The sequence below is a fragment of the Gallus gallus genome, chromosome 27 (genome assembly GCF_016699485.2).
Source record: "Gallus gallus isolate bGalGal1 chromosome 27, bGalGal1.mat.broiler.GRCg7b, whole genome shotgun sequence".
Lineage (NCBI taxonomy): Eukaryota > Metazoa > Chordata > Aves > Galliformes > Phasianidae > Gallus > Gallus gallus.
In genome coordinates, this window is record NC_052558.1 from 4036999 (window position 1) to 4058870 (window position 21872).

General features: G+C 60.1%; 2 protein-coding genes across 5 annotated transcripts; one reads left to right on the top strand and one right to left on the bottom strand.

Moving 5' to 3' along the window:
• Positions 1–110: 110 nt before the first annotated feature.
• On the top strand, positions 111–20079 carry LASP1 (LIM and SH3 protein 1). Of its 4 annotated transcripts, none has more exons than XM_046904350.1 (7): positions 111–2092; positions 3384–3478; positions 11223–11307; positions 15106–15213; positions 17041–17191; positions 17268–17362; positions 18003–20079. In XM_046904350.1, exons 2-7 carry the CDS (start codon positions 3423–3425, stop codon positions 18174–18176), a joined length of 669 nt encoding a protein of 222 aa, XP_046760306.1. In that variant the 5' UTR covers positions 111–2092; positions 3384–3422; the 3' UTR covers positions 18177–20079. The 4 variants fall into 4 exon arrangements, with proteins under 4 accessions (XP_046760306.1, NP_001170800.3, XP_024999742.1 ...); NM_001177329.3 differs by having other exon boundaries at positions 111–221; XM_046904351.1 differs by lacking the exon at positions 111–2092 and having other exon boundaries at positions 3447–6404.
• On the bottom strand, positions 19573–21526 carry LOC124417426 (translation initiation factor IF-2-like). The gene is made up of 2 exons (XM_046904466.1): positions 21474–21526; positions 19573–21326 (listed from the first exon to the last, which is right to left on the bottom strand). Exons 1-2 carry the CDS (start codon positions 21477–21479, stop codon positions 20205–20207), a joined length of 1128 nt encoding a protein of 375 aa, XP_046760422.1. The 5' UTR covers positions 21480–21526; the 3' UTR covers positions 19573–20204.
• Between the last annotated feature and the right edge of the window lie 346 nt (positions 21527–21872).

The window sequence follows — 21872 nt, forward strand, 5'->3', positions numbered from 1 at the left end:
GCGATGCGCGTGGGTGGGCGCGCGCCGCCGCCCCGCCCCGCGCGCCCCCGCCGCCCCTCCTCCCTCCCCCCCCCCCCGTATTTAGGGGCGCGGCGCGCGGGCGGCGGCCCAGAGGCGGACGCGGCGGTGGCGGCGGGGGGAGCGGGGCGGCCATGAACCCCAACTGCGCGCGTTGCGGGAAGATCGTATATCCCACCGAGAAGGTGAACTGCCTGGATAAGGTGAGCGCGGGGAGCGGCGTCCCGTAACGTCCCCCCTCTCCCCCATCCCCTCCACCGCGTTCTCCCCGCACCGCGCGGAGCGGTCGGAGCTGTCGGGGGGGGTAACCGCTCCGTGTCCCGCAGCGCCGCGAGGCGGAACCCATCTGGATCCCATTAGCAGAGGGGGTTTCATTTTAAGCTCCGGTTCCAGCGGGCGCGCCCCCCGTTCTCGGAGCTCTGCGCTTCGCGTTGTCCTCTCACTGCTTTCAGTATCGCTTTGGAGCGTTTCCCCGTTAAAAAGAAAGCTTTTTTGCGCCGGCGTTCCGGCCTCGAGGAGGGGGTGATGGGGGGGGGGCGATAGGGGGGAGGGGTGTAGCGATCTCTTGCTGTGCCCCCACGGGACCCCCGGAGCCGCCTCCCTCTCCCCCCCACTCCGGGGCGCTCCCCGCAGCTTCTAAAATAAGTAACTCTCGGAATGCGCCGATCCGCGCAGCGACATTCCTGAGCCGTGCAGACCCCGGGGCCGCATTTTTCACGGATGAGGTTTTTCCTGATGCTGGGAATCGGCCGACGCCGATCCATCAGCGCTGCGTCCCAGAGACCCTCCCGTTTGTTCCAAGCTGAGAAGCGGCTCTGTCTCTACAGCCCCCCCCCCCCCCCCTCCATCCCCGCGGCTGCCCTGGCGGGGGTTCATTGGGGGATGGGGGGGATCCGCTTCCTCCTATGCGCGCAGCCCCCGCGCTGCTCTCCCTGCCTGCGGTGCGCTGCCGTGCGGGGCTGAGGAGGCAGCTCGGGGCTGTGGGGGCTTCGCTCGCTGCACCCCCCCCCGCATTAATCCTTCCTGCGACTGCAGGAGCCCTCCCGCTTCCCGGAAAGCTCGATCCGATCGCGGCTTTTACAACGTGCGTGTCAGCTCCGAGCAAAGTCTGAAGGGCGGCTCTGCCCGCACCGCACCGGGCGGCCGCTGTTGGGGAAGCGGTGCGGAGCGCAGCGCTGCGCGGGTGACGCGTTTGCCTTTTCCCGGAGCGAAGCGCTCATATCGGGAGGGGTTCACTGCCCGAGGCTGAGGGTTGCGATGCTTCCGTTGGGGGAGCGACACGGGGCCCCCGTAGCGCTGCTGGGAGGTGACAGTGAAAGCAAGCCGGGATTTGCTGTTAGGTCCTTAAACCTGGCCACAAACCCACCGGTGCCATCTTCATCCTTTGAGTCCTGAGTGGTGCAGGATGCGCTGTGGGTGCGCACAGTTGTGAGCTCCATCCCCGTTCTGCTGCACACGAGTGGCAGCGGTGCTCTGTGCATTGCATGCCCAGGAGAGCAGCTCCGAGCAGAGCGCTGCCCGTGGGGGTGCAGCACTGTGCAGCTGTGCCCGAGCTCAGCTATGGGTGCTCTGAGCACCTCAACCTGGGAACTGAAAAGCAGAGCCACATCAGCTCCTGGAAAAAGCTATTTGCAGCGTGGCCTCCTTTCTCTGCTGGAGGGTGAGGGGCAGCGGGATGGGAAGCACAAAGGGCTGCTGTTCCTGTGCCTGTTGTGCTGCTCCTTTGTGGCGTTGGTGTGGGTTTGTGCATATGGGGCTGTGTTGGGGTAAGGTGATGTTCAGAGGGCCGCGGGCAGCTCGTCTCTGTGTATTCATGTGGTTCTAGTGCTGTGGATGGCTGGAAGGCTGTAACTTGTGGGATGCTCTGAGGGTTGTTGGTCTGTCTGTCCCACATGGGGAAGCACAGAGAGGGGGTGGGAAGAGTGGGCAGGAGAGGAGCTGGGTGACAGCACAGGGCAGTGCAGTGTGATGCCCCTCTGCTTGGCCACCGTTAGCAGGAAGCCGAGGAGGAACTCTGAGGAGGAACTCGCAGGAGGGAAAGCACAAATACGTTGCTCTGAGCAACTGAGAGGCGGTGAGTTGTCCTGCTCCGCTGAGTCACAGCGCCGAGGGCTGTGTTTGTGCTCGGGGTGTGGTGCTGGGGGTGGGTGGCACAGGGCTGCTGCTGCTCCTGCAGGAGCAGAGCACGGAGCAGAGCGTGGCGCCAGCAGTGGAAACAGATGCTTAGAAGCTCCAAGGTGGAAAAAACATTACGGGTGGAAACTGTAGCACCAGCAGCAGCTGTTCTCCCTGTGTTTGCTCACTGCATCGCCTGACTCAGAGCTCCGGGTGCTGAGCTGCTGGCTTGGCTCTGCTTGTTCCTTCTGTGTCTTTGCGGAGTGGCAGCGGGCACCTCGCGTGTGGAGTGTGACCACTGATGGAGGAGAACCACTGGGGTGGTGCTTTCCTTCAATTCCCCCACTCAGCTCTGCTCCCCAGGCATGACTCCAACCCCCCAACCCTTTGCTGGGAGCCTGGACACGAGGTCACAGCAGGGCATGGCTGGGGCCAAGCATCCCGAGGGGTCACACAGCTGCTCTGAGCTGCTCTCATAGGGTTCCTTCCAGCCCCTGGGTCAGGGCGGCCCTAAATGCTCCACATGCGTCTTTAGAGCTCATTAGATGCTGCAGCCAATAATGTCGGGTTGTGATCTGAATTTTGAGTCTTTAACCTTGAGTGTGAGCTGGAAGGAGAGCTTTGCTGCTGTGAGTCTGTGCACAGCACTCAGGTGGGGTTTGCAGGGGATGCTGGAGCAGGACTGAGGAAGGATGCCCACAGCCCCTCCCCAGCATCAGGCTGCTCATCCTTATCACTCCAGCCCTGTCCTGATAAGGTGCAACCCATGGGGTTTGGGGAGGGCAATGAGGGTTGGGGGGGGGGGGGGGGGGATGGACCTTTTGGACACCTATGTTTGGACCGAGTGCTGCTCATGGGGGGCTTTTCTTCTCTATCTATCTCACTCCCTGGGCTGGGTGTCTCTGCAGCCCCACCTGACCCACCTTCCTGCCCAACTCTGGGCTCCCATCAGCAGAAAAACCCACAGCAGCACCTTTGAAGCTGCACACCGCAGCTGCTGGCTCTGCTGAGTGCCTGCGTGAGGAGGAGCCTTCTATCTCCTCCTCGGCCTAGCCCTGTGGATTCCTGATGTGGAGATAAAGCAGCACACTGCTGTAAGGCGAAGTCATAAACGCTGCTGCTGTGTTGGGATAAGATGCATTGGGAGAGGGGGATTTGCTTGCCCTGTGCTGGTGGGAGTGCTCTCCCCAGGCCCTGCGGGTCCCATCAGAACAGAGCCTCGTGCTGACGTCCCTCTCCTCTGTTTGCAGTTCTGGCACAAAGCATGCTTCCACTGCGAGACCTGCAAGATGACCCTCAACATGAAGAACTACAAGGGCTACGAGAAGAAGCCCTACTGCAATGCGTAAGTGCTGCCGTGGGGGTGTCAGGGCTGTGAGTGCTGGGGGGGGCTGTGGGACCCTCCCTCCTCTCAGTGGTTGATTTCCTTCTGTCCCGATATATGGGGTCCTGGAGCTGTGATGTGGTTCCATGGGACCATTCTCCACTGCTCTGCCCCATTTGGGAATGGGGAAATGGGTTCTGGCTGTGTCCTGGGAGCCAGCCCTGCTCAGCCTGCAGGTGAATAAGACTCTGCTGCGTGTTTCTTAATAAAGCAGCTTTGCAATGAGGTCTTTTGTAGCTGCTTCTTAGACATCGGCGGGTCTTAGGGGGAAAAGTAGATGATATGCTGCTGCTTAGCACTTGTGTAGCGAGCTCCATTCACAGAGTGCTTTAAAAACTCTAATCCTGACAACATCCTTGTAAGATGGGTATTAACTATATTAATGTCTAAGAATAGAAAGGAGAAGCAATAGGGCTGTCAGTCAGCAGTGCTGCAGCAAAACCCTCTCCTGTAGCTCCGGTATTGTTGGGAGCGGTGGTGGTGGTGGTGACACATCCATGAGAGTCCTGCAGGGCTCAGATGGTGCCCTGTGTGTCCCCCTGGGGGTGGCTGTGTCCTGCAGGGCGTGAGAGCCCTCAGCAGCCCTTATTGCAGCCGAAGCCCCCTCCCCTGTGTGCCCCATGGGCTGGGATGTGCCCGTCCCCATCCATGCCACCGACCTGGGGTCCTGTTCTGCTCCTTCCCTCGGCTGCTGTAAGGGAAGTGGGATAATAATGGGAAATTCCTGAGATTCCAAGGAGTCTGCGCAACCCCGACCCATCTCAGTTTCTCAACCCCCTCTGCTCCAGAGCTGCCTTTGATGCTGGCTGTGGCCTTAACTCTTTCACAGCCGCTCTGGAAGCCTTGGCTCTCCCACGGAGACCCACATCACGTTGTGCCCTTCCTGCTCCATGCGGCCGTGCCTTAACGCACGGGGAACTCAGAGCTGCCGGCACGCAGCGGGGTGAGGCTGTGCTGCCCAATGCTGTGGGGCAGAGCACGGGGATCCGTGCTGCCCCAGGAGGGGCAGGGGGAGGTGGGGGCAGCCCAGTGGGTCCTGGTGCTGCGGGTGCCGTCCTCCGCCCGCCTGCAGGAGTGGGGGAGCAGCAACGTTTACTCTGGCAGGGGAGCGGCTGCTGTGCTGAGCACAGGGTCTGCTCTGTTTGAGCCGTGGCCTTCTGCCAGATTCCGAGGTTTCTTTCTTCAAGAGAGCAGAAGAAGGAAGAGGGCCGGGCTTCCTTCTGCTCTGCCACTGCCCGGCAATAAATCCGGGCACAGCCTTTGGGTGGCTGCAGCTGTGGGCTCCCCGTGATGCTGCTGGAGGTGATTGGGGATGGGTTCATCCCATGGCAGCACCTCGAGCCTCCAGGAGGAGGAGGGGGAGGAAGGGCTGTATGCAAACCAGGGATGGAGGAGAGCTGAGCTGCAAAGGGGCAGAGGCTGCTGGAGAGGGAGGAGGGTTCCTCTGCCCTGTCCCAGTTATGTGATCGTTCTGCTCGTCTCCCTTGAGAGCACCTCCAGACAAGGCCAGGCTTCATTGCGTTGCTGTGGGCTTGCCTGAATTCCTGCTGATCTCAAAACAGTTGCTGTGCTGAATGTGTTCAGCTCAGACAGCCCTTCTCCAGCACCCCCCGTGCTGCTGGGTTTGCTCCTTGGCTGCTTGCTCAGCCCCCCTTGTTGGGTTTGCATGGGGCACTGCTGCTGGCTCACCCCTGCACCCCCTATGCTGGCGAGGGGAGGGGAAACTGCATTTTCCCATTTGCTGAGGGGTTCTGGGCTGTGCCAACAGTACATGGTGTAAGTGTGCCAGTCCCTCCTCCCTCCATCTGCTGTGTGACCACAGCTGCACCCAGCTGTGCTGCCCTGTGTGTGCACAGTGTGTCCTGAGCAATGGGCAGTGCTGTGCCCCAGCAGCTCCAGCACATCCCTTCCCATTGCTGACCTCGAGGACCCCCCCCCCCCCCCCCCCCATAACCCCATCTCTGCTTTCCATGCAGTGCTATCCCATACCCTTGGGGCTCTTGGATAAAGAGGAGCCCCAGCGCTGCGTTCTTGGCTCCGTGCAGTGCTCCATATGGTAGCAGCCACCCCTGTTAACACAGCGAGCCCTCAGACTGGGGGGGAGGAGGGGGGGGGAAAGAGGAACAACTGTGTGCCAGGAGGGTGTCCGGGTGTTTGTGTGGCACTGGGTTGGGGCTCTGGGTGGAAGGAGTGCCTCTGTGCTGATGGTGGGTGGGAGCAGGCAGTGGGGTGTTTGGGGAAGGGCCCCCCCATCCTTCTTCTGCAGGGAGAGGGGTGGGTGTGGGGAAGCTCTCATGCCCCCCCCTCCCCCCCCCCAGCCCTGGGGTTTGGAGGAGGGGCAGTGCTCTCCTGCTGCAGGTATTGGGTGCCCATACAGACACTGCCCTATTGTTGAGCACGGCTCACAAAGCAGATGGTGAGTGAGCCTGATTGCTGAGAAACACAATCCTATCGTCGGGGTGCAGCCGGGTGGGGGTCCTCACTGCAGCTCCACGCACAGCAGCAATACCCCCCCAGCCCTGCGTGGGGGAGGGGGGTGTTCAGTTGCAGAGCCCATTGGGCTGTGCTGCTGGTGGCTGTTGTGTTCCCAACCTTCCTTATCCACGCCCGGGGCCAGAGACCTTGTGGAAAAAACCAGTAGTGCTGCAATGCCGACTCTGCTCCCATAAACAGCACCCTGGAGGGGGGGAGTGGACAGGCAGTGCTCTGTTTGGAGGTCGGGGAGGGGGGGACGGGGTGGCTGTGGGATGAGCACTGCTGCTTCCAGGAGCTGCTGCTGCTGCTGACTTCATAGCTTGGCGCACCCCGCTCTGCTTTTGCTTGAAATCTTTCCACTGTGGATGAAAGCAGGTTCTTGGAGCAGGCTGCTTGCGCTGCAACACCCTCTGTAAGTGCTGGCACAGCCTTTGGGAAAGGAGGGGGAGCTGAGCGAAGCCCCAGGAGGGCAGCGCAGCGTCGTCCCCTGCTCAGCGCTGGGTTCCCTGTGCTGGAGCTGTGCCCGTGGGTCCCCTTTGGCCTCCAGCGTGGGGAGGGCTCTGGGGCAGCCTCGGTGAGGAGCTCATCCTGCAGAGCTGTGCTGTGCTCAGCATGGGCTGGGAACAGATGATGGGAGAAGCAGCAGCTGCACACACAGAGTGCTGGCCCGGCCATTTTGGCAGCCTGAAAACACTGGGAGGAACCGAGATCCCACTCTGCAGCCTGCTCGTTCGGGGTGGGATGTTTGCAAGCTCTCTGCAAAGTAGCAGGGTGCTGCTTTCGTTTAAGAAAGAACAACAGTTTATTATCGTTTAAGTGTGTCCCTGTGAGCCAGCAGCTCCACGATGGGCAGGATGTGAGCGTGCAGCCTGCTGGCAGCGCTCAACCTATTGCTCCCTCTGCATAACTCTTTGTTCCCAAAGCTGCCGTGCAGCTGTGGGGGTGATGTTCACCTCCTGGAGGTGTGGGGTTGTGCTGCACGTCTGCCCGAAGCACTCACTTGGAGCTTTGGTGTGAGAGCAAGCAATGCAGTGAGCTCTTGCATGCACTGATTGCTGCCAAAATGCAGTGCACAGTGGCTGTGTGTGGCAATAGAGGTGCCTTGGAGTCATGCTGAAAGTGGCGACCCGTTGTCTTGTTCCCGTTGTCTTGCAGAAGTGTCCCACTGCTGACCTTAACGGAGAAGTGTAACTCCAAGTGCAGCCCCTCGGCTCCGTGGTGGGGCTGTTATGGGGTGTATGGGGGGAGCTGCTGTGCCCCCGCCGTACAGCTCTTTGTGGCAGCTCATCAGGAGGGCTCCCACCCCCACGGAGGCAGCGGGGAGACAGCAGAGCCAGCTGGGGGGTGCAGAGCAGACAGACTCTGATCCCCGGTAATCCCCAGCTGCCTTCAGGTGCCGTGGGGCTGACGGCCCCAAACTGCCCCTAATGCAGCAGCCAGACAGGCTCTGTCCTCCCCGCAAAGACTGCCCTGACCTGGTTTAGTAGCACAGCACAAGGGGCTCCAGGGATGCGGGGGGGGGGGGGGGGGGTTTGCTCCCCTGTCTGGGAGGGGGGGGGGGGGGGGGCAGCATGCATTGACTTCTGAGGGTCGTCTTGAGGATGGTGAGCAGCTCTGTGGATGGTGCCTGCAGAAAGTGAATGGGGGAGAGGCCCCCCGCAGGGACGTGCATCCCATATCACCCTGCTCCCTGTCCCTGCATGCTGCTCTGATTTGCCCATCCGCAGCTCCACTGGGTTCTGAGCGTCCCATTCATTAGGCACTAATTAGATGTGGGGTGCCCACTGGGAGAGGCCTGCAGCCGGCTCTTGCTTCCTCCCAGTCTCTTCCTTCCCAATCCTATGCAGAGCTGCTTCCTCCGAGGTGTTGGGCTCAGCACCACGGGGCCATGGTGCAGTGCCAGGGCCGTGCTGGGCACAGACCCTTTTTGTGCTGCTTACCGAATGCTGTTGCTCGCTAATTGCAAGGGTGGCTTTGCTGTGTGCTGCTCACGCTTCTGGAGGAGGCAGGTTGGGTGCTGAGCACCTTCCTTGCCTGCACCAGTTACGGGTCGGACTGTGGGATGGGGAACACGAGAGCACCCTGCATGGGGAGGGATGCACCGTCCCCATCCCTGGTGCAATTCTGCTTCCTGCACACCCCCCCCCAACCCAACACAACCCGCCGGTGCTTCCTCATTAAGATTTAATTTACTGCTGCGAGCGCTGTGGCTGTGGCTGATTCTCATGCATACGAGATGGTTTCCCCGTTGCAGGGAGATGGACATCTGTGGTTGTGCTGAGTGTCCCCACTCCTTCATTCCCAGCACACGGAGATGCCTTTGGAGCAGGCGGATCCCACAGCTCTGCACAGAGCTGATGCCCAGCCGTGGGGTTCGCTTGGTGCATTTCCTCCCATTCCCCGGTGCAGGAGGGATCACTGCCCCCAGCAGCAGGTGTGGGGCTCAGGGCTGCAGCCTTGGGGAGGGTCCTGCAAAATCTCACTGACCAAAGAAGAAACCCAATGCTGTTCTGTGTCCCCCCTCTCCCACCCCTCCCCAGCCCCTGCCCACGCTGTGAATGGCATCAGCATCTTCCAGAAGATGATGATGATGATTTTGCCCTACAGCCGTGGCTCTGTGCTTTCCCCCAAGTTGGCAGGGATGATTTGTGGCATTGCTTTGCAGTCCTGCAGCACTGGGGGCTTCCTCCTCCCCGCACCCCACGCTCGGACCCTTCCCTGTGCTATTAGCATGCCCGGAGCATCGGATGCGGTTGCCATGGAAATGGGATGATTTAGGCTCAGAGAGCACGGAGCTGTGACAGAGATGAGGCTGCAGCTCAGTGCTGCACCGCTGCGATTGCCTTTGCCCTTTGCAGGAGCTGCACGGTGTCACACCGTGCTCTGCAGCTCCAGGGCTGCTCTGCAGGGCTGCTGCCCCCCGGCCCTGGGCTGAGCACAGCACCACAGCCAGCAAAGGGCTTTGGCTTTTGTTGCTTTTGTGCTTAAGAAGTGGTTTTGTTCTCTTTGACCTCAGTGTGAGTCAGGCAGTGGCTTCCAAGAAGCTCAGGAAGGGGCTCTGTGGTGTGACTGGGGAGCACCTGGGCTGTCCTCCAGTGCTGCTGAGCTGCAGCGGTGCATGGAGTGCATGAGTGCTGCTGCAATGGAGCCCCAGCGCCCCGAGCAGCCACCTCCCGGCACTGCACTGGGATGAAAGCACGCATTCCCTGCACCCAGGTTTGGACAGAAAGCACACTGAGCACTCAGTGTATGCACTGCTGGCTCTGCAGCACGGATATAGCATGGCTATAATGCACCTGTAGCATTCAGGAGCATCTTGCTACCTGCAGCCCCAGCCACGCAGGCAGACCCTGCTTCTTTTGCAGCGGGCAGCAGTGGGTTGAGTCCCGTGGCTGTGCTGCTGGTTGCTGCCTCTGGAACATCACTCGGGCAGATGCTGTGCCGTGGAGCTGCAGCCACGATTCCCAGTGGATGGAGGGGTCCGGAGATCACCCAATTGGCCATCCCTACAGCTTCAGCTTCTGGGAGAGCCGACCACTGAGAGCTCTGCTTTCACCCCAGCACTTCAACCGATGGCAAAGCCCCCCTAACGGTGCTGCAGTGTTGGGTTTGGTCAGCGTGGGGGTGGCGATGCATCCCTGGGTGGGTGCTGTGCCCCAACACCATTCCCAGCCGTGGTGGGAGCAGAGCCTGAGCACACACTGTTGTATCCCCCCCCCACCAGATTAATCTAAACAGAGATTAAACCATATCCTCGGGGCGGTCGGTGATCTGCTGTCATCCAGCACTGCTCCTCGTCCCTCTCAACTGCTGCTGAGCTTCTTTTCCCCTTTCTGCAAACCACATCTGCTTTGTCTGCTTTCTGTGTGTGTGTGTGGGGGGGGGGGGGGGGTTCTCTATTTTCTCAGCGTGGCTCTGGAGTCTATTTCTGTTGTCTCACTTCCTGCATTGCTGTGTGAGGTATGCGCTGCTCTCAGGTCCGTGTCTCAGTGTCGTGGTGCAGATGGTTTCCTGCTGCACTGACCGCAGTGTGGACAGCCGTGGGCAGAGCTCTGCTCACACTGTGTGCAGTGAATCCCCTGTGGTGGCTCTCAGGGCACAGCCCGGGGCTGTCAGACCCATAGGGCTCCCACACGGTACAGGATGGGATGGGGCTGCAGCTCCCCATAGGTCGGGGCTCACCCTGTTTGCCAGCATAGGAGCTGTGGGCTGCCCGGTGCAGGGACAGCGCTGGGGCTGGGATGGGGCCAGAGCTGTGTGTGTGAGCAGCAGATGCATCTGCAGGGTCTGCAGGTTTATTTTCAGCCCTGCTCACCTCCTTCCGGAGCCGCCGTGGAGGAGGAGAGCTGCCTTGTCTGGGCTTTCAGAAGGGTTTGTTCAAGCAAAGGGAGGTGAATGTGAGCTGGGGGTGTTGCTGCTCTGTGCCCCCCAGACCCAAAGTGCTGCATGTGGGGACAGCTGCCATTGCACCACCATCTGGTGGTGCCCGGTGATGGATTTGCTCATGGAACCCCCCACATTCCAGCAGCTTTGTCTCTGCTTTCCCTCCCTCCTGGGAGGGGGAAGGGCTGCATGAAGTGTTCCCATCTCGGGGGGAGTTGGGGGGGCTCACAGCGTTTGTGTCAGATGTTCACCTCCTGCCACGCGTGAGTTCACCCCACTGCACATCTGTGCCGATAGCAGAGGCTGTGTGTGGCACTGCAGGAATGCTGCTGGGCTGTGGCTCTCCTGCTTTACAGCCCCGTGTTGGGCACATCCTAAGCAATCACCCAACGCGTGGGATGGGTGTAGGTGAGAAATGCCCCGGGTTGGGCACCGTTCTGCTGACGGAGCTCCTGCTGGGTGGTGATATCCTTCATATGAGGTCTGTGGCTGAAACTGCAGCAGAATGAGCAAGGAGAGCTCCGGGCTCCTCTGAGCCATCCCAGCGGAGCGGAGGCAGAGTGGTGTAAACCAAAATGTTTGCTCGGACTGATGTTAGCAGTGATGGTAGCTGAAGGTCCTGGTGAAGGTGTCCTGGGGTCCATCCAGACCTCGGGCACAAACCTGCGAAGCCGTTTTCCTCTGGGAAAAACTACTTATATAGAAAAAGCCGAACCCTCCTTATCTGCTTTGCCCCATAAAGGCAGAGGAGTGCAGAGGGGATGGCTGCTCCAGGAGCACCTCCAGCACAGCGCCATGGAGGGGGGTGGGCGCCCGGTGCTGACGCTGTCCTTTCCCCCCCATACAGACACTACCCGAAGCAATCCTTCACCATGGTGGCAGACACTCCCGAGAACCTGCGCCTAAAGCAGCAGAGCGAGCTGCAGAGCCAGGTAAGCATCCGCTGTGCTGCAGAGCCAGGTGAGCTGCTTTGTGCTTTGTGCCGTGCCCCGTTGTGCTGCGCTCTCTGCTCCGGTGCTTCCCTGGTGCAGAGCAGGGGAGGTGTGTGTGTGTGGGGTGTGGGTCTGTTTTGCTGTTTGCTGTTCCATTTATCTGTGGTGGCTGTGAGCTGCCTCCCCCGGGCACCCCCAGCCCCGCAGTGGGATTTTCCCTGCTGGCACCCAGCGTTGCAGTGGGGTGAAATGGCAAAGGAGGGGCGTGCGCTCTGCAGGCGCCGATTTCGGGTAACCCCAAAGGCTGGAAGGGGTTGGAAGCTCTGGCAGGCAGAAATGAACAGATGGAACAGATATCAGCGGGCGCAGATAAAGTGGGAAGAGGGGAGGCTGCGTGAGGAGGGAGCTGAGCAGACGACGTGCCCCATTCTGTGCCCTGGGGTGTCCCAGAAGCCCCCCAGCTCTGATGCAGAGCTCCGGGCACTGCCCCTCCTGGGGGTGCTGGGGTTGCTCTGGGTGGGCAGCGGGCAGAGCTGCAGTGGGAGAGAACGCATCCAGGGGCAGTTCTGGCTTGAGTCACCGTCTCTGGGGAGAGCACAGGATGTGGAGACTGTTCTGGGAATCTCTTCAACTTCTTTTTTCTTTCCTTCAATGGAAAGGGGCAAAAGGGGAAAGGGCAGAGAGTCCTCCCGGAGCTGTCAGCATTGGCTCAGCGCGGTGCTGGCAGCGGGTGGGCAGCGCAGGGTTGGGGTTTGCCCAGGGTTGGTGTGAGGGTGAGCAGTCATCCTTTGGGGTCAGTGTGTTCCCTTCCATGGGCCTGCAGGACACACTGCCCTCCTCCTCCTCCTCCTCTCGCCGTGAGCCTGGAGCCACCAGGAGCTGGAAGGCAAACACCGTGGGGGTCAGGAGCTCAGCTGGTGGCAGATAGAGCTGTGCTTTGCAAGGCTGGCCCTGCACAGCACGCTGCCCAGCAGCACCCCGTGCACCTGGATGGAGCTCAGCACGGGGTCACTCCGTGCTCCAAGGAGCCACAAAGGGGACGTGGTTGCTTTTCCTCAGTAACAATCCAGAGAACACCGCACCGAGTGCTCTGCAGCCCCCAGTGCTGCTTTTACAATGAGCTCAGCTCCTCATTAGCTCTTGCTTATTAAAGGAGACCCCGGGGAGGGGGTGCTGGCACTGCCTGGGCTTTTCTGCGGCTCACTGGGACGCTCAGCTCCCCGTGCTGTGCGCTGTGCTGGATGTGGCTGGAAGTGAAAGTAGGTTCCCTCCTCTGCATGAGGTCAGTGCAGGGTGTTACCCACCCCTTTTCCCTCTGCACTGAGCGCCTGGGGAGCAATGCTCAGACCTGGACATCTGCTGTGCCTGGAGCAGGGACGGTGCCCAGGGAGGGGTTGGGGGCTGCATCCCATTCCCGCACTGCTCCTCCACCACTGCAGTGTGCATGGACCCTTCTTAAAGGAAGGGACTCGAACAGACACACTGTGCTGTCTTAACGTTCCCAAATGCTCAGCCACCGCTGTTTCCTCTGTGAGGTGGAGCAAAGCTCTGTGCACAGCTGCTGTCAGTGCTGGGGCACAGTGGGCACTGGTGACGGGAGCAGCACACTGCAGAGTTGGCTGTGTGTGAACGTGGCACGAGAGGGGTGGGGGGTGCAGTCGGGGGCTTCCAGTGTGTGGGAAGGTGGCACCCACATCTTGGTGCTGGGATGGGCTGAGGGCACACAGCAGGAGGGAGCAGAGGGGATGGGTAGCAGTGGGACACGGAGCAGCCCAAGCGGGTGGGAGCTGCCCAGAGCCCCCCGTGGAGGACAGACCCTCTGTGCTGCAGGTGGGATCTCAGTGCCTCCAGCTGAAGCTGCCACTGCTGTGTTTTGTGGACAGCTTTATAGGGACAGCAGGAGCTGAGCAGGCCCTTCTGAGAGCTCTTCTGAAGCAGGAGGTGGGCTTGGGCTGCAAACTGGGTGAACTGGAGCTGATGGCTGGGAGCCGTGTTAGGGAGAGGGCGGTCAGAGGGTCTGTGCCCTCCATGGGGCTGCTGCCTGCTGGCGCTCTGCAGCTCTGCCCTTCCCTTTGCAGCTGTGTTTGTGGGCGACCCCAATGGAGGTGATCCGCCAAACCCACAGCCCGGTAGGACTGGCAGAGCCGGTTGTGCGCCGGTAACGGGGCTGCATGCAGATCCACCACCTGCCTCCTCTATTTGTGTTTGTGGAAAGGGCGTCTTCTGTTCCGGTCACTGCAGACGCTGGATAATAACAGCCTGTGCAGTTAAATGTGGCTGCAAAGTGACAGCTTTTACGCCTGCAGCCTCCTCCTGCAGCCCACGCGCGGCGAGCAAATCGCAGGGTTCCCCTTCTGTGGTTACTCCCGAATGCTAAAAATGGGCATTTTCGGGGGGCAGCCGCCCTACCCGAGCACTGCAGGTACCCACAGCACAGGGCAGGCACCGGCTGCCTTATAAGGGCAGGGAGAAGCAGCAAATTGCCCACGCTGAGCACTTCCTCCCTCCTTCCGCCGTCTGTCCTGGCCACGGTGATGGCTGCAGCGCTGCGGTGTCCCCTGCTCTGCTCCGGTTGCCATGGGGCAGAACCCCCTCTGCAGCACGCACTGTGCCCCACATCCTGGCATCGTCCCCCCCCCCGCATTCAGGGCGGCCCCATATGGGATCCTTTGGGGCTGCATTGCTCTAACCTGGTTGTTATAGGGAGAAAAAGAGAGGGGTGAGGTTCGGGAGGGTAAATGGCTATGGAACAGGGTATGGAATATCAAGGGAGCTGCTTAGCCCCGTGATGAGCTTCTTGCTCGAGGATGCTCTACCTTTCCTTCTCTTGTTTGTCAAGCTGTGCATCTGCAGCCTGATGTGTTACACCCCGAGGCTGCTCCTTCCTAATGGCAGTGTTTGGGATGTGTCCCTTACCCCGACCAGCTCCAGCTCTCCCCCTCATTGTCTTGGGCGAACAGAGGCTGCTACCCTGAAATCGGCCTCTTGGTTCCTCCCTGATGTGCTTTGGCATCTCGGTCACATTGTTACCCTCCCAGGGAGGATTCTGCAGCCTGCTTCGTTAAACCTTTGCTTTCTAACGTCACATCAGGGTTACCAGTCGTGGATCATGCCATGTGTGCTGTGGCTGTGGGGAAGGGGTGGAGGCTCCGTAGCTCCCATAGTTTGCATTTCTGCTTCTGTGCAGGGCAGGAGCAATGTGTTTGCAAGGTGCAGCTCGGGGCTGTGTGCTGGAAACGCTGTCTGAACGCTGCACAGAGCTGTTGAAAAGCATGCAAGGGGATGAGTGAAATAAAGCAGGGCTTTGCTGGTGCTCAGCGCAATGGGGAGCGATGCTGATGGCGGTGTCTGGCAAACAAATAGGGATGCTCCATTCTGCTGGCCTCCAACCACACAGCCTGCCCTGTGATGGCCATCCTGGGCCTTTTCTATCCCTCAGTGTCCCCCACTGGAGCAGTGGGTGCAGCTCACGGAGCCCTCAGGACCCACATATGGGCGGAGAGCAGCGGCTGAGCTGACCTGCAGTGGCAGCCTGCAGGAAATGCAAAGTGAATCCAAGTGACCCCAGCCCTGCTGGGAGAGCAACAGGATGAGCAGAGCACAGGAAGCTGCTGTGTTTCAGCTCTTGGCACTGCCCCATTTTGCTGTTAGCGGATCCGTTACGGGGACTCCTGCACAAACCCGAGGCTCAGACAGAGCTGCTGTGGGGACAGTGAGGTCCGTCTGGGTGAGCAGAGCTGCTCCACGCACTGCGTGCCCCCCAGTGCAGCTCACTGTGTTTGTTTTGATCCCACCCAGATTCGCTACAAGGAGGAGTTTGAGAAGAACAAGGGGAAAGGCTTCAGCGTGGTGGCCGACACCCCGGAGCTGCAGAGAATCAAAAAGACTCAGGATCAGATCAGCAATGTGAGTGCCTTCTGATCGCTGTGTCCGATGCTGCTGTGCTCCTCTGCTGCAGAGCTGTGTGTTGGTGGGGGGCGGGGGGGGCACACAGCATCACCGGGGCTGTCACCGTAACTCACCATCACCTGAGTGAGCCGTCACCATCACCGTCAACCCACCTGAGCCCGGGCTGTCACCATAGCCCACTGAGCACCGTGTGGAGCTCTGGGCTGTGTCTATAAGAGACCCAGCTCTCCCTTTCCAAAAACAAGCAGCTCAGGTCTCTGGGTTGGCTGTCAGGCTGTATCCTGCTCCCCCCAGCCCTGTCCGGGTGCTGTGTGCACGATGTGGATGGCTGTTTCCATGGTGAAGAGGAGGATGAACACACACACACACACACAGCTGCTGCTGCATGGGGTGCAGCCAACCTGGGGCACAGCAACACGGCCTCCTGCAGCAGCGCATCCCTCCAGCAGCACTCAGGGGGTTAATTAACCTTTAGCTGCTGGTGAAAGTCATGTGCACTGCCCTTATCTAACAGCCCAAGCTGTTGCAAAACCTGGCCCAGCAGCAAGCCGGGAAGTTCCTTGCTGAGCCCTGGGCCTGCCCTGAGAGTTGCAGCCTTGCGTGCAAAATCCCTTTGAGTTTCAGAGAGCTGCTGTGCCTGTGCAAGGAGAGGGAACCCACATGAAGGAGCTCATACACACACAAACACAGCACACCCAGTGGGGTTGGAGGCGGCTGTTTGTTCCCTCTCCTTTTGATCCCATTGTGCAGCTCTGGGCAGCACTGCGCTCTGCATGGGGGGCTGCAGGGCGTTATCTGCACATCCAGCCCCAGACCTGAAGGCTCTGCCTGGGTTGGGGACCTCTGGGTGGATTTTCCTGCATAGGAGGCGTTCAGAGCCCCACAGGCATCTGTCTGCCAGCCTGGCGTGGCCGTGACCCACTTAGCAGCCCCTGCATGCAGGCTGCTGTGCCAGCAGGGCTCTGCGCCGCGGGGGGATGAGCAGCACAGGGGCTGCGCGCTGAGCTGCAGCGCTGCCCCAGAGCACCCTCTGCATGGGGTTCAGGTGCAGCCCTGCACGGCAGGAAACCCTCCTGGGGATGGAGCTGTGCAGAGCCCGACGCTGTGCCTCTGAGCACAGGGAAGCACAGTCCTGCAGCAGCGTCCCCATCCCTGCAGCTCTGCTCCGGGCTTTGCCTCCCGCCTGCAGGGAGCCCTCTGGAGTGCCCTTCAGTACAGCACTGTTTAACCAGCAGACAAATGGGCTCCAGGTGCTTCCCAACGGCAGGGTATTCATTAACATGAACAGCTATTAATTTTTACACCGTGCCCAGGCGTTGGGTTAACCCTTTGCTGCAGTGTGTGCAGGGTGGGATCACTAAAGGTGCTTCTGCTCTGTGCTCCTGCGGTGCAGAGGGTTGGGAGGCTGCTCCTGATCCTCACCCCTGCCTGAAAACCTCATATATCCCACCCCGGGACCCTGAAGTCCTCCTTTCTCTGGGCACGAGGGGGAGTCACCCATTTCAGGCTGCCTGGTCCTCCCCACGTACCTTAGTGTGCATCCCGACCATAGTGATTCTCTGCCCCTTCTCCAGGCAGAGGCTTTGGGAGCCTCTTGCTCACACTGCACACACCTGAATGCTGAACCCTTCCTCATTTGGAGGGGCTCTGTGGGGTATCCCTCTTTCCCATTCCTATGTCCACTCCCGTCTCGAAGCAGCCGCTGTGCTTCCTGCCCTGCTGCCCTTGTGGAAAGCAGCGAGCTGGGACCAAAGGATGCTGCTGGGGGGCCGGGGCCTGCAGATCTGCCTGGGCTGCATTCTGACCTCTCATCCTCCTCCGTAGATCAAATACCATGAAGAGTTTGAGAGGAGCAGGATGGGCCCCAGCCCCAGCGAGGGCGCAGAGATGGAGCGCAGGAACTCCCAGGAAAGCGCCAATTACCGACGGCCGGAGCAGCACCAACCACAGCACCACGTCCAGCCCAGCAACCCGGGTAAGGGCCATCCCAGCACCTGGGGGCTTCACATGGCCGCAGATCCTGGTGCTAATGGTGTATCCTTCCTACCCAGTGTACCAACAGCAGCCGCCGGCCTCGCAGTCCTATGGCTACAAGGAGCCCGCAGCGCCCGCCTCCACGCAGCGCAGTGCACCGTCCGCAGCAGGGGTGAGTGAGGGGTCTGCAGGGTCCCTTCCAGCCCACACTGTTCATTGATCCTGTTATCTCTGAGGTCCCTTCCAACCCAAACCGTTCATTGATCCTGTGATCTTTGAAGTCCTTCCCAACCCAAACCATGCTGTGGTTCTATGATCTTTGGGGTCCCCTCCAATCCAACCATTCTGTGGTTCAATGATCTCTGAGGTCCCTTCCAACCCAAACCGTTCATTGATCCTATGATCTTTGAGGTCCCTTTCGACCCAAACCACTCTGTGGTTCTGTGATCTTCAAAGTATCTTCCAACCCAAAGCATTCACTGACCCTATGATCTTTGAGGTCCCTTCCAACCCAAAGCATTCACTGATCCTATGATCTCTGAGGTCCCTTCCAACCCAAACCATTCATTAATCCTGTGGTCTTCAAGGCCCCTTCCAACCCAACCATTCCATGGTTCAATGATCTTCAAGGCCCTTTCCAACCCAACCATCCTATGGTTCTATAGCCTTTGAGGTCCTTTCCAACCCAACCCCTTTGGTGATCCTGTGATTCTTTGATCCCACGGCTATTGCAGGCCCAGCTCCGGTGTGGGCTCAGTGCCCCGGGGTCCCCATGGTGGTCTCCGTGCCCTCTGACCTCTCTCTCCCCACAGAAGCGTTTCCGTGCCGTCTATGATTACAACGCGGCCGATGAGGACGAGGTCTCCTTCCAGGATGGTGACACCATCATCAACGTGCAGCAGATCGACGACGGTTGGATGTACGGCACGGTGGAGCGCACGGGCGACACGGGGATGCTGCCAGCCAACTACGTGGAGGCCATCTGAGGGGGGGGTGGGGCCAAACACCCCCCCCCCCCCCCCCCTCCATCACCACCACCACGTGGCCCCGGTGCGCGCGCGTCTCTCTCCCCCAGCATCCCTTACCTCTGCCGGAGCCGCGTCCCGACATCTCGGTTTCTTTGTGTTTCTGCAGCCGCCTCTGGTTTCTCTCGCCAATGTAGCTTTTTGTTCTCGCTCTGTCGGGACTGAGGGTTCTGTCTGCGAGGGATGTCGGGGGCTCTGGGACCAAATGTTTCTCCCTCTGCCTTCCTCCTCCCTTCCGCAGGGGATGGGGGGCGCACACACACACACACACACACACACACACACACACACACACACACCAGGCTGCGCCCCCTCCTCGTTGCGCTGGGAATGCAAGGGGAGGGAGGAGCAGAATCATTTCCTTAGGACCAAACATCCCACCTCTTGGGGGCTGGGGGGGTGGGGGTGCTGGGGGGACCAGCTGGCAGCTCCTGCCCTGCGCTGCTCCGGCTCTGCTCGTCCCATTGCTTCCCCCGGCTCTCTGTTTGCCGTTCCTATTCCGACTGCACTCCCTCAGTCCTCAGTGTTGCAAACCAGAAGAGTATTTGTGGTTAAAATCTTGAAAGAAAAATCCTTTCTTGGGATTCGGAGTGGTTCCAGGCAGCCCTGGGAGCGGCTCCTGCTGCTTTTTGGGGGTCCAGCTGCTTCATTCTGCATCCCAGGCTGAGAGGTGCCACTGTGCAGGAGCGCCTGCTGCCCTGACCTCATGGCCCCCCGCAGCTCCGGTTCTCCCCTTTTGGGTCCCCATCCCTGTGCCTCTTTGGGCCGAGTGTGACATATCTCCCTGCACTGTCACCACACTGGGACTGTGCTGGGGGCTGTCCCTGCTGGTGGCAGAAGCGGGGAGGGGGGTTGGGCACCCCGAGCCCTGTGCCATCCCCCACCTCTCACCCGTTGGTCCCCAGCGGTGGTGGCCGCTGACGTGGGATCGCATCGTGGACCAAGATTTCAAAGCACATCTCTGTCCCCTTCCCCGTTCGGGCTGGGAAGGTCCCAGAGCTGAAGGTATAACTGGAAGCCTACAGCCAGGTGCTCATGTCCCAAAGGACCAAAGTGACCGAGTTCAGACAGCCCTCAGCTCCGCATGGGGACAATCCCATGGGACGGGGGAGGGCCTCGCCGGGAACATCCCACCCCTCTCCTGCCTCCATCCCACCAGGGTGGGCTGCATGGGCTGAAGGTCCGCTCGGTGCTACACAGGCAAGTGCAGGAGGAGGGGAGGGGGCAGAGAGTCCGCATCCCTCCCCATCACCCTGTCCTTCATCATCCTTGTCTGGGAAATAGTGGGGGGAGGGGGGTGGAGGGGGAGTGTCGATGTGAATAAACCGTTTTTTAATGGACCAAATCACACAGGTGATCACGTTTTGGTATACAGACCTTTTTTTAATGCTACCTTGGAACCATTGTCCTGAGTCTCCGCGCCTCTTCTCCCCCACCGTGGGAAACAAACCTCTTAACTGCTTCATTTCTGCCTTTTCTCTCGACTTATGCACTTTTTTGCCTTTTTTCATAGCTGAAAAGCACCTAAACCTGTATTTAAAATAAATAAATGAATAAAAAAACGTTAAAAAAAAAAAAAAAAGAAAGAAAGAAAGAAAGAAAAAGAAATGGAAAAGCTGAATCGCTTCTCGTCACGTGTAAAATAAACCTCGCCCTTCTCGGCTGCCCTGATCACATCTCAGTGCTTGGAAGGTGTTTCCTTTGGATCCACCACTTGGTTGGGGTCTGTCCTCATGTTCTCCTTCCCATGGGGCTGAGCACCCACCGACAATCCATCCTTTGGCCTTTTTAACCCGACCCTCGAATGGAACAGACCGATCGATCCTCCTTGCTGGTTTCCTCCACAATAAAAGTATGGTTTCTACCTGCCTGTGGTGCTGGTGTCATTGCAGCGTGCCAGCTGTTCCCTCGTGCCTCTGGGATGTGGGGGGACCTGAAGACGTGGGGACCCTGCAGATCCTTGGCCCTGGGTGCAGCCCAGGGGGGGGTTCAGCATCTGCATCCAGCCCTGAGCAGGGGGTGAGGGCTCGGAGGTGGGTGGCTCTGCTCACCCCATTGCCTCTCCCAGCTCCGTTTGCTGTTCCCGTTCCATCTACGCTCCCTTTGGTGATGCAAACCAGAAGGCTCGCAGTTAAAAACTCGAAAAAAATAATCCTTATTTCTTGGGAAATCTTCCTCGGGAAATCCTTTCCTGCGATTCTGAGCGGCGCCAGGAGTGGCTCCTGCTGCTTTTTGGGGTTTGCTGCCCCGTTCTGCACCCCGGGCTGAGCTGTGCTGGATGTCATCCACAGCCACAGAACGGCTGAAAAAATAAACCCGGCTGCGTGGCCGCTGCTGCCGCTCACCGACTGCTTCGGGACGGACTGAAATGGGGTGAGAACCCGAAGGCAAAGGGCGCTGCAAAGGGTCCCGCTTGGGTGCGGTGCTCTGCGGGGCGCCGGGCGGCGGCATCGCTTTGCTGGGAGCCGCTCCCCCCGTGGGGTGAACCCCTTTCCAGGCGGACGTGGGGTCTCCGGAGCCCCGGGGGCATCTCGGGCCGATGGAGCGCAACCGGAGCCTCCGGGAGCGCCTTGCGGGGCCGCAGCCGGGCTGCACGCGTGCGCCCACCCTTTTATCTCCCAGCCGGCTGCGGGGATCGGCATCGCCTCTCCGAGCTGCGGGGGTCAGCATCGCCTCCCCGAGCTGCGGGGCCGTGGGGTTGCGGGGCTGTAGGGCTGCGGGGCTGCGGGACGCGCGGAGGGGACGTCGGGGACGGCTCTGGGGACGCGGCTGAGCCCCGGCCGCCGCTCGCTCCTCGCCATGCTGGATATTTTCATCCTGATGTTCTTCGCCATCATCGGCCTGGTGATCCTGTCCTACATCATCTACATGCTGTAGGGGACGCTGCGGGGGATGCGGCTCAGAGCAGAGCCCGGTGCAGGTGAGCCGAGCGCTAACGACTGGGGAGGATCGTACCGGGAGGGGGGGCGGGAGGGGGGGTGTATTTATTGCTGTTTTCTGCATGGGGATGGAAGGGGGGCACAGACGGCCGTTGTTCAGAGCGGATCGCCCCGTGGAAGCCTCCGACCCCCCTCCGCCGGTGCAGCTCCTCCCGATGCTCTGCTTCGGTTCCTACGGGGGGAGAAAGGAATAGCGCGGGGGGGGGGGCGCAGAGGAGGGTCGGCGGCTGCATCATTTAAAAGGAGGTTGAAGGGGAGTCCTGGTGCCTCTGCCCCCCCATAAGGAGCTGCGAACCCCCCCGCCCCCACCGCTGCTCACCAGCATCTCCCTTCTCTCCCGCAGATCCTTCTGGAACAGCGTTGCCCCCTCCCGGAGCCGAAGGACGGAGCGCGGGGCTGAGGGGATGAAGGAGCGCGGTGGGGTCCTCCTCCCCCCCCCCCCGCCCCCCCCACTGTGTGCATGGGATGAGCGCTTCGGGATCGGCCCTTCGGGTTTCATTTTAGAAAGCACTCCGACTTATTATTATTATTGGTGCGCGTGTGAAAAATGCCCAATGCAATGAAATAAAAGGAGGAATGGCACAGGAGGAGGGCAGGTCTGATGGCGTCGGTGCTGCTTTGGCCACACCAAATCTGAGTGCCCGGAGGGATGCTGCTGTGCTGTGGGGTATGGGGGGGGTGGGGTGGGACCAATGGGACCCTCCCCAGGGGATTCCCG

Coding starts and splice junctions, on each gene's coding strand:
- LASP1 (NM_001177329.3), top strand. CDS start 153: ATGAACCCCAACTGCGCGCGTTGCGGGAAGATCGTATATCCCACCGAG. Junction 15,214..17,040: donor CTCAGGATCAGATCAGCAAT/GTGAGTGCCTTC, acceptor CCTCCTCCGTAG/ATCAAATACCATGAAGAGTT. Junction 17,192..17,267: donor CGTCCAGCCCAGCAACCCGG/GTAAGGGCCATC, acceptor CTTCCTACCCAG/TGTACCAACAGCAGCCGCCG.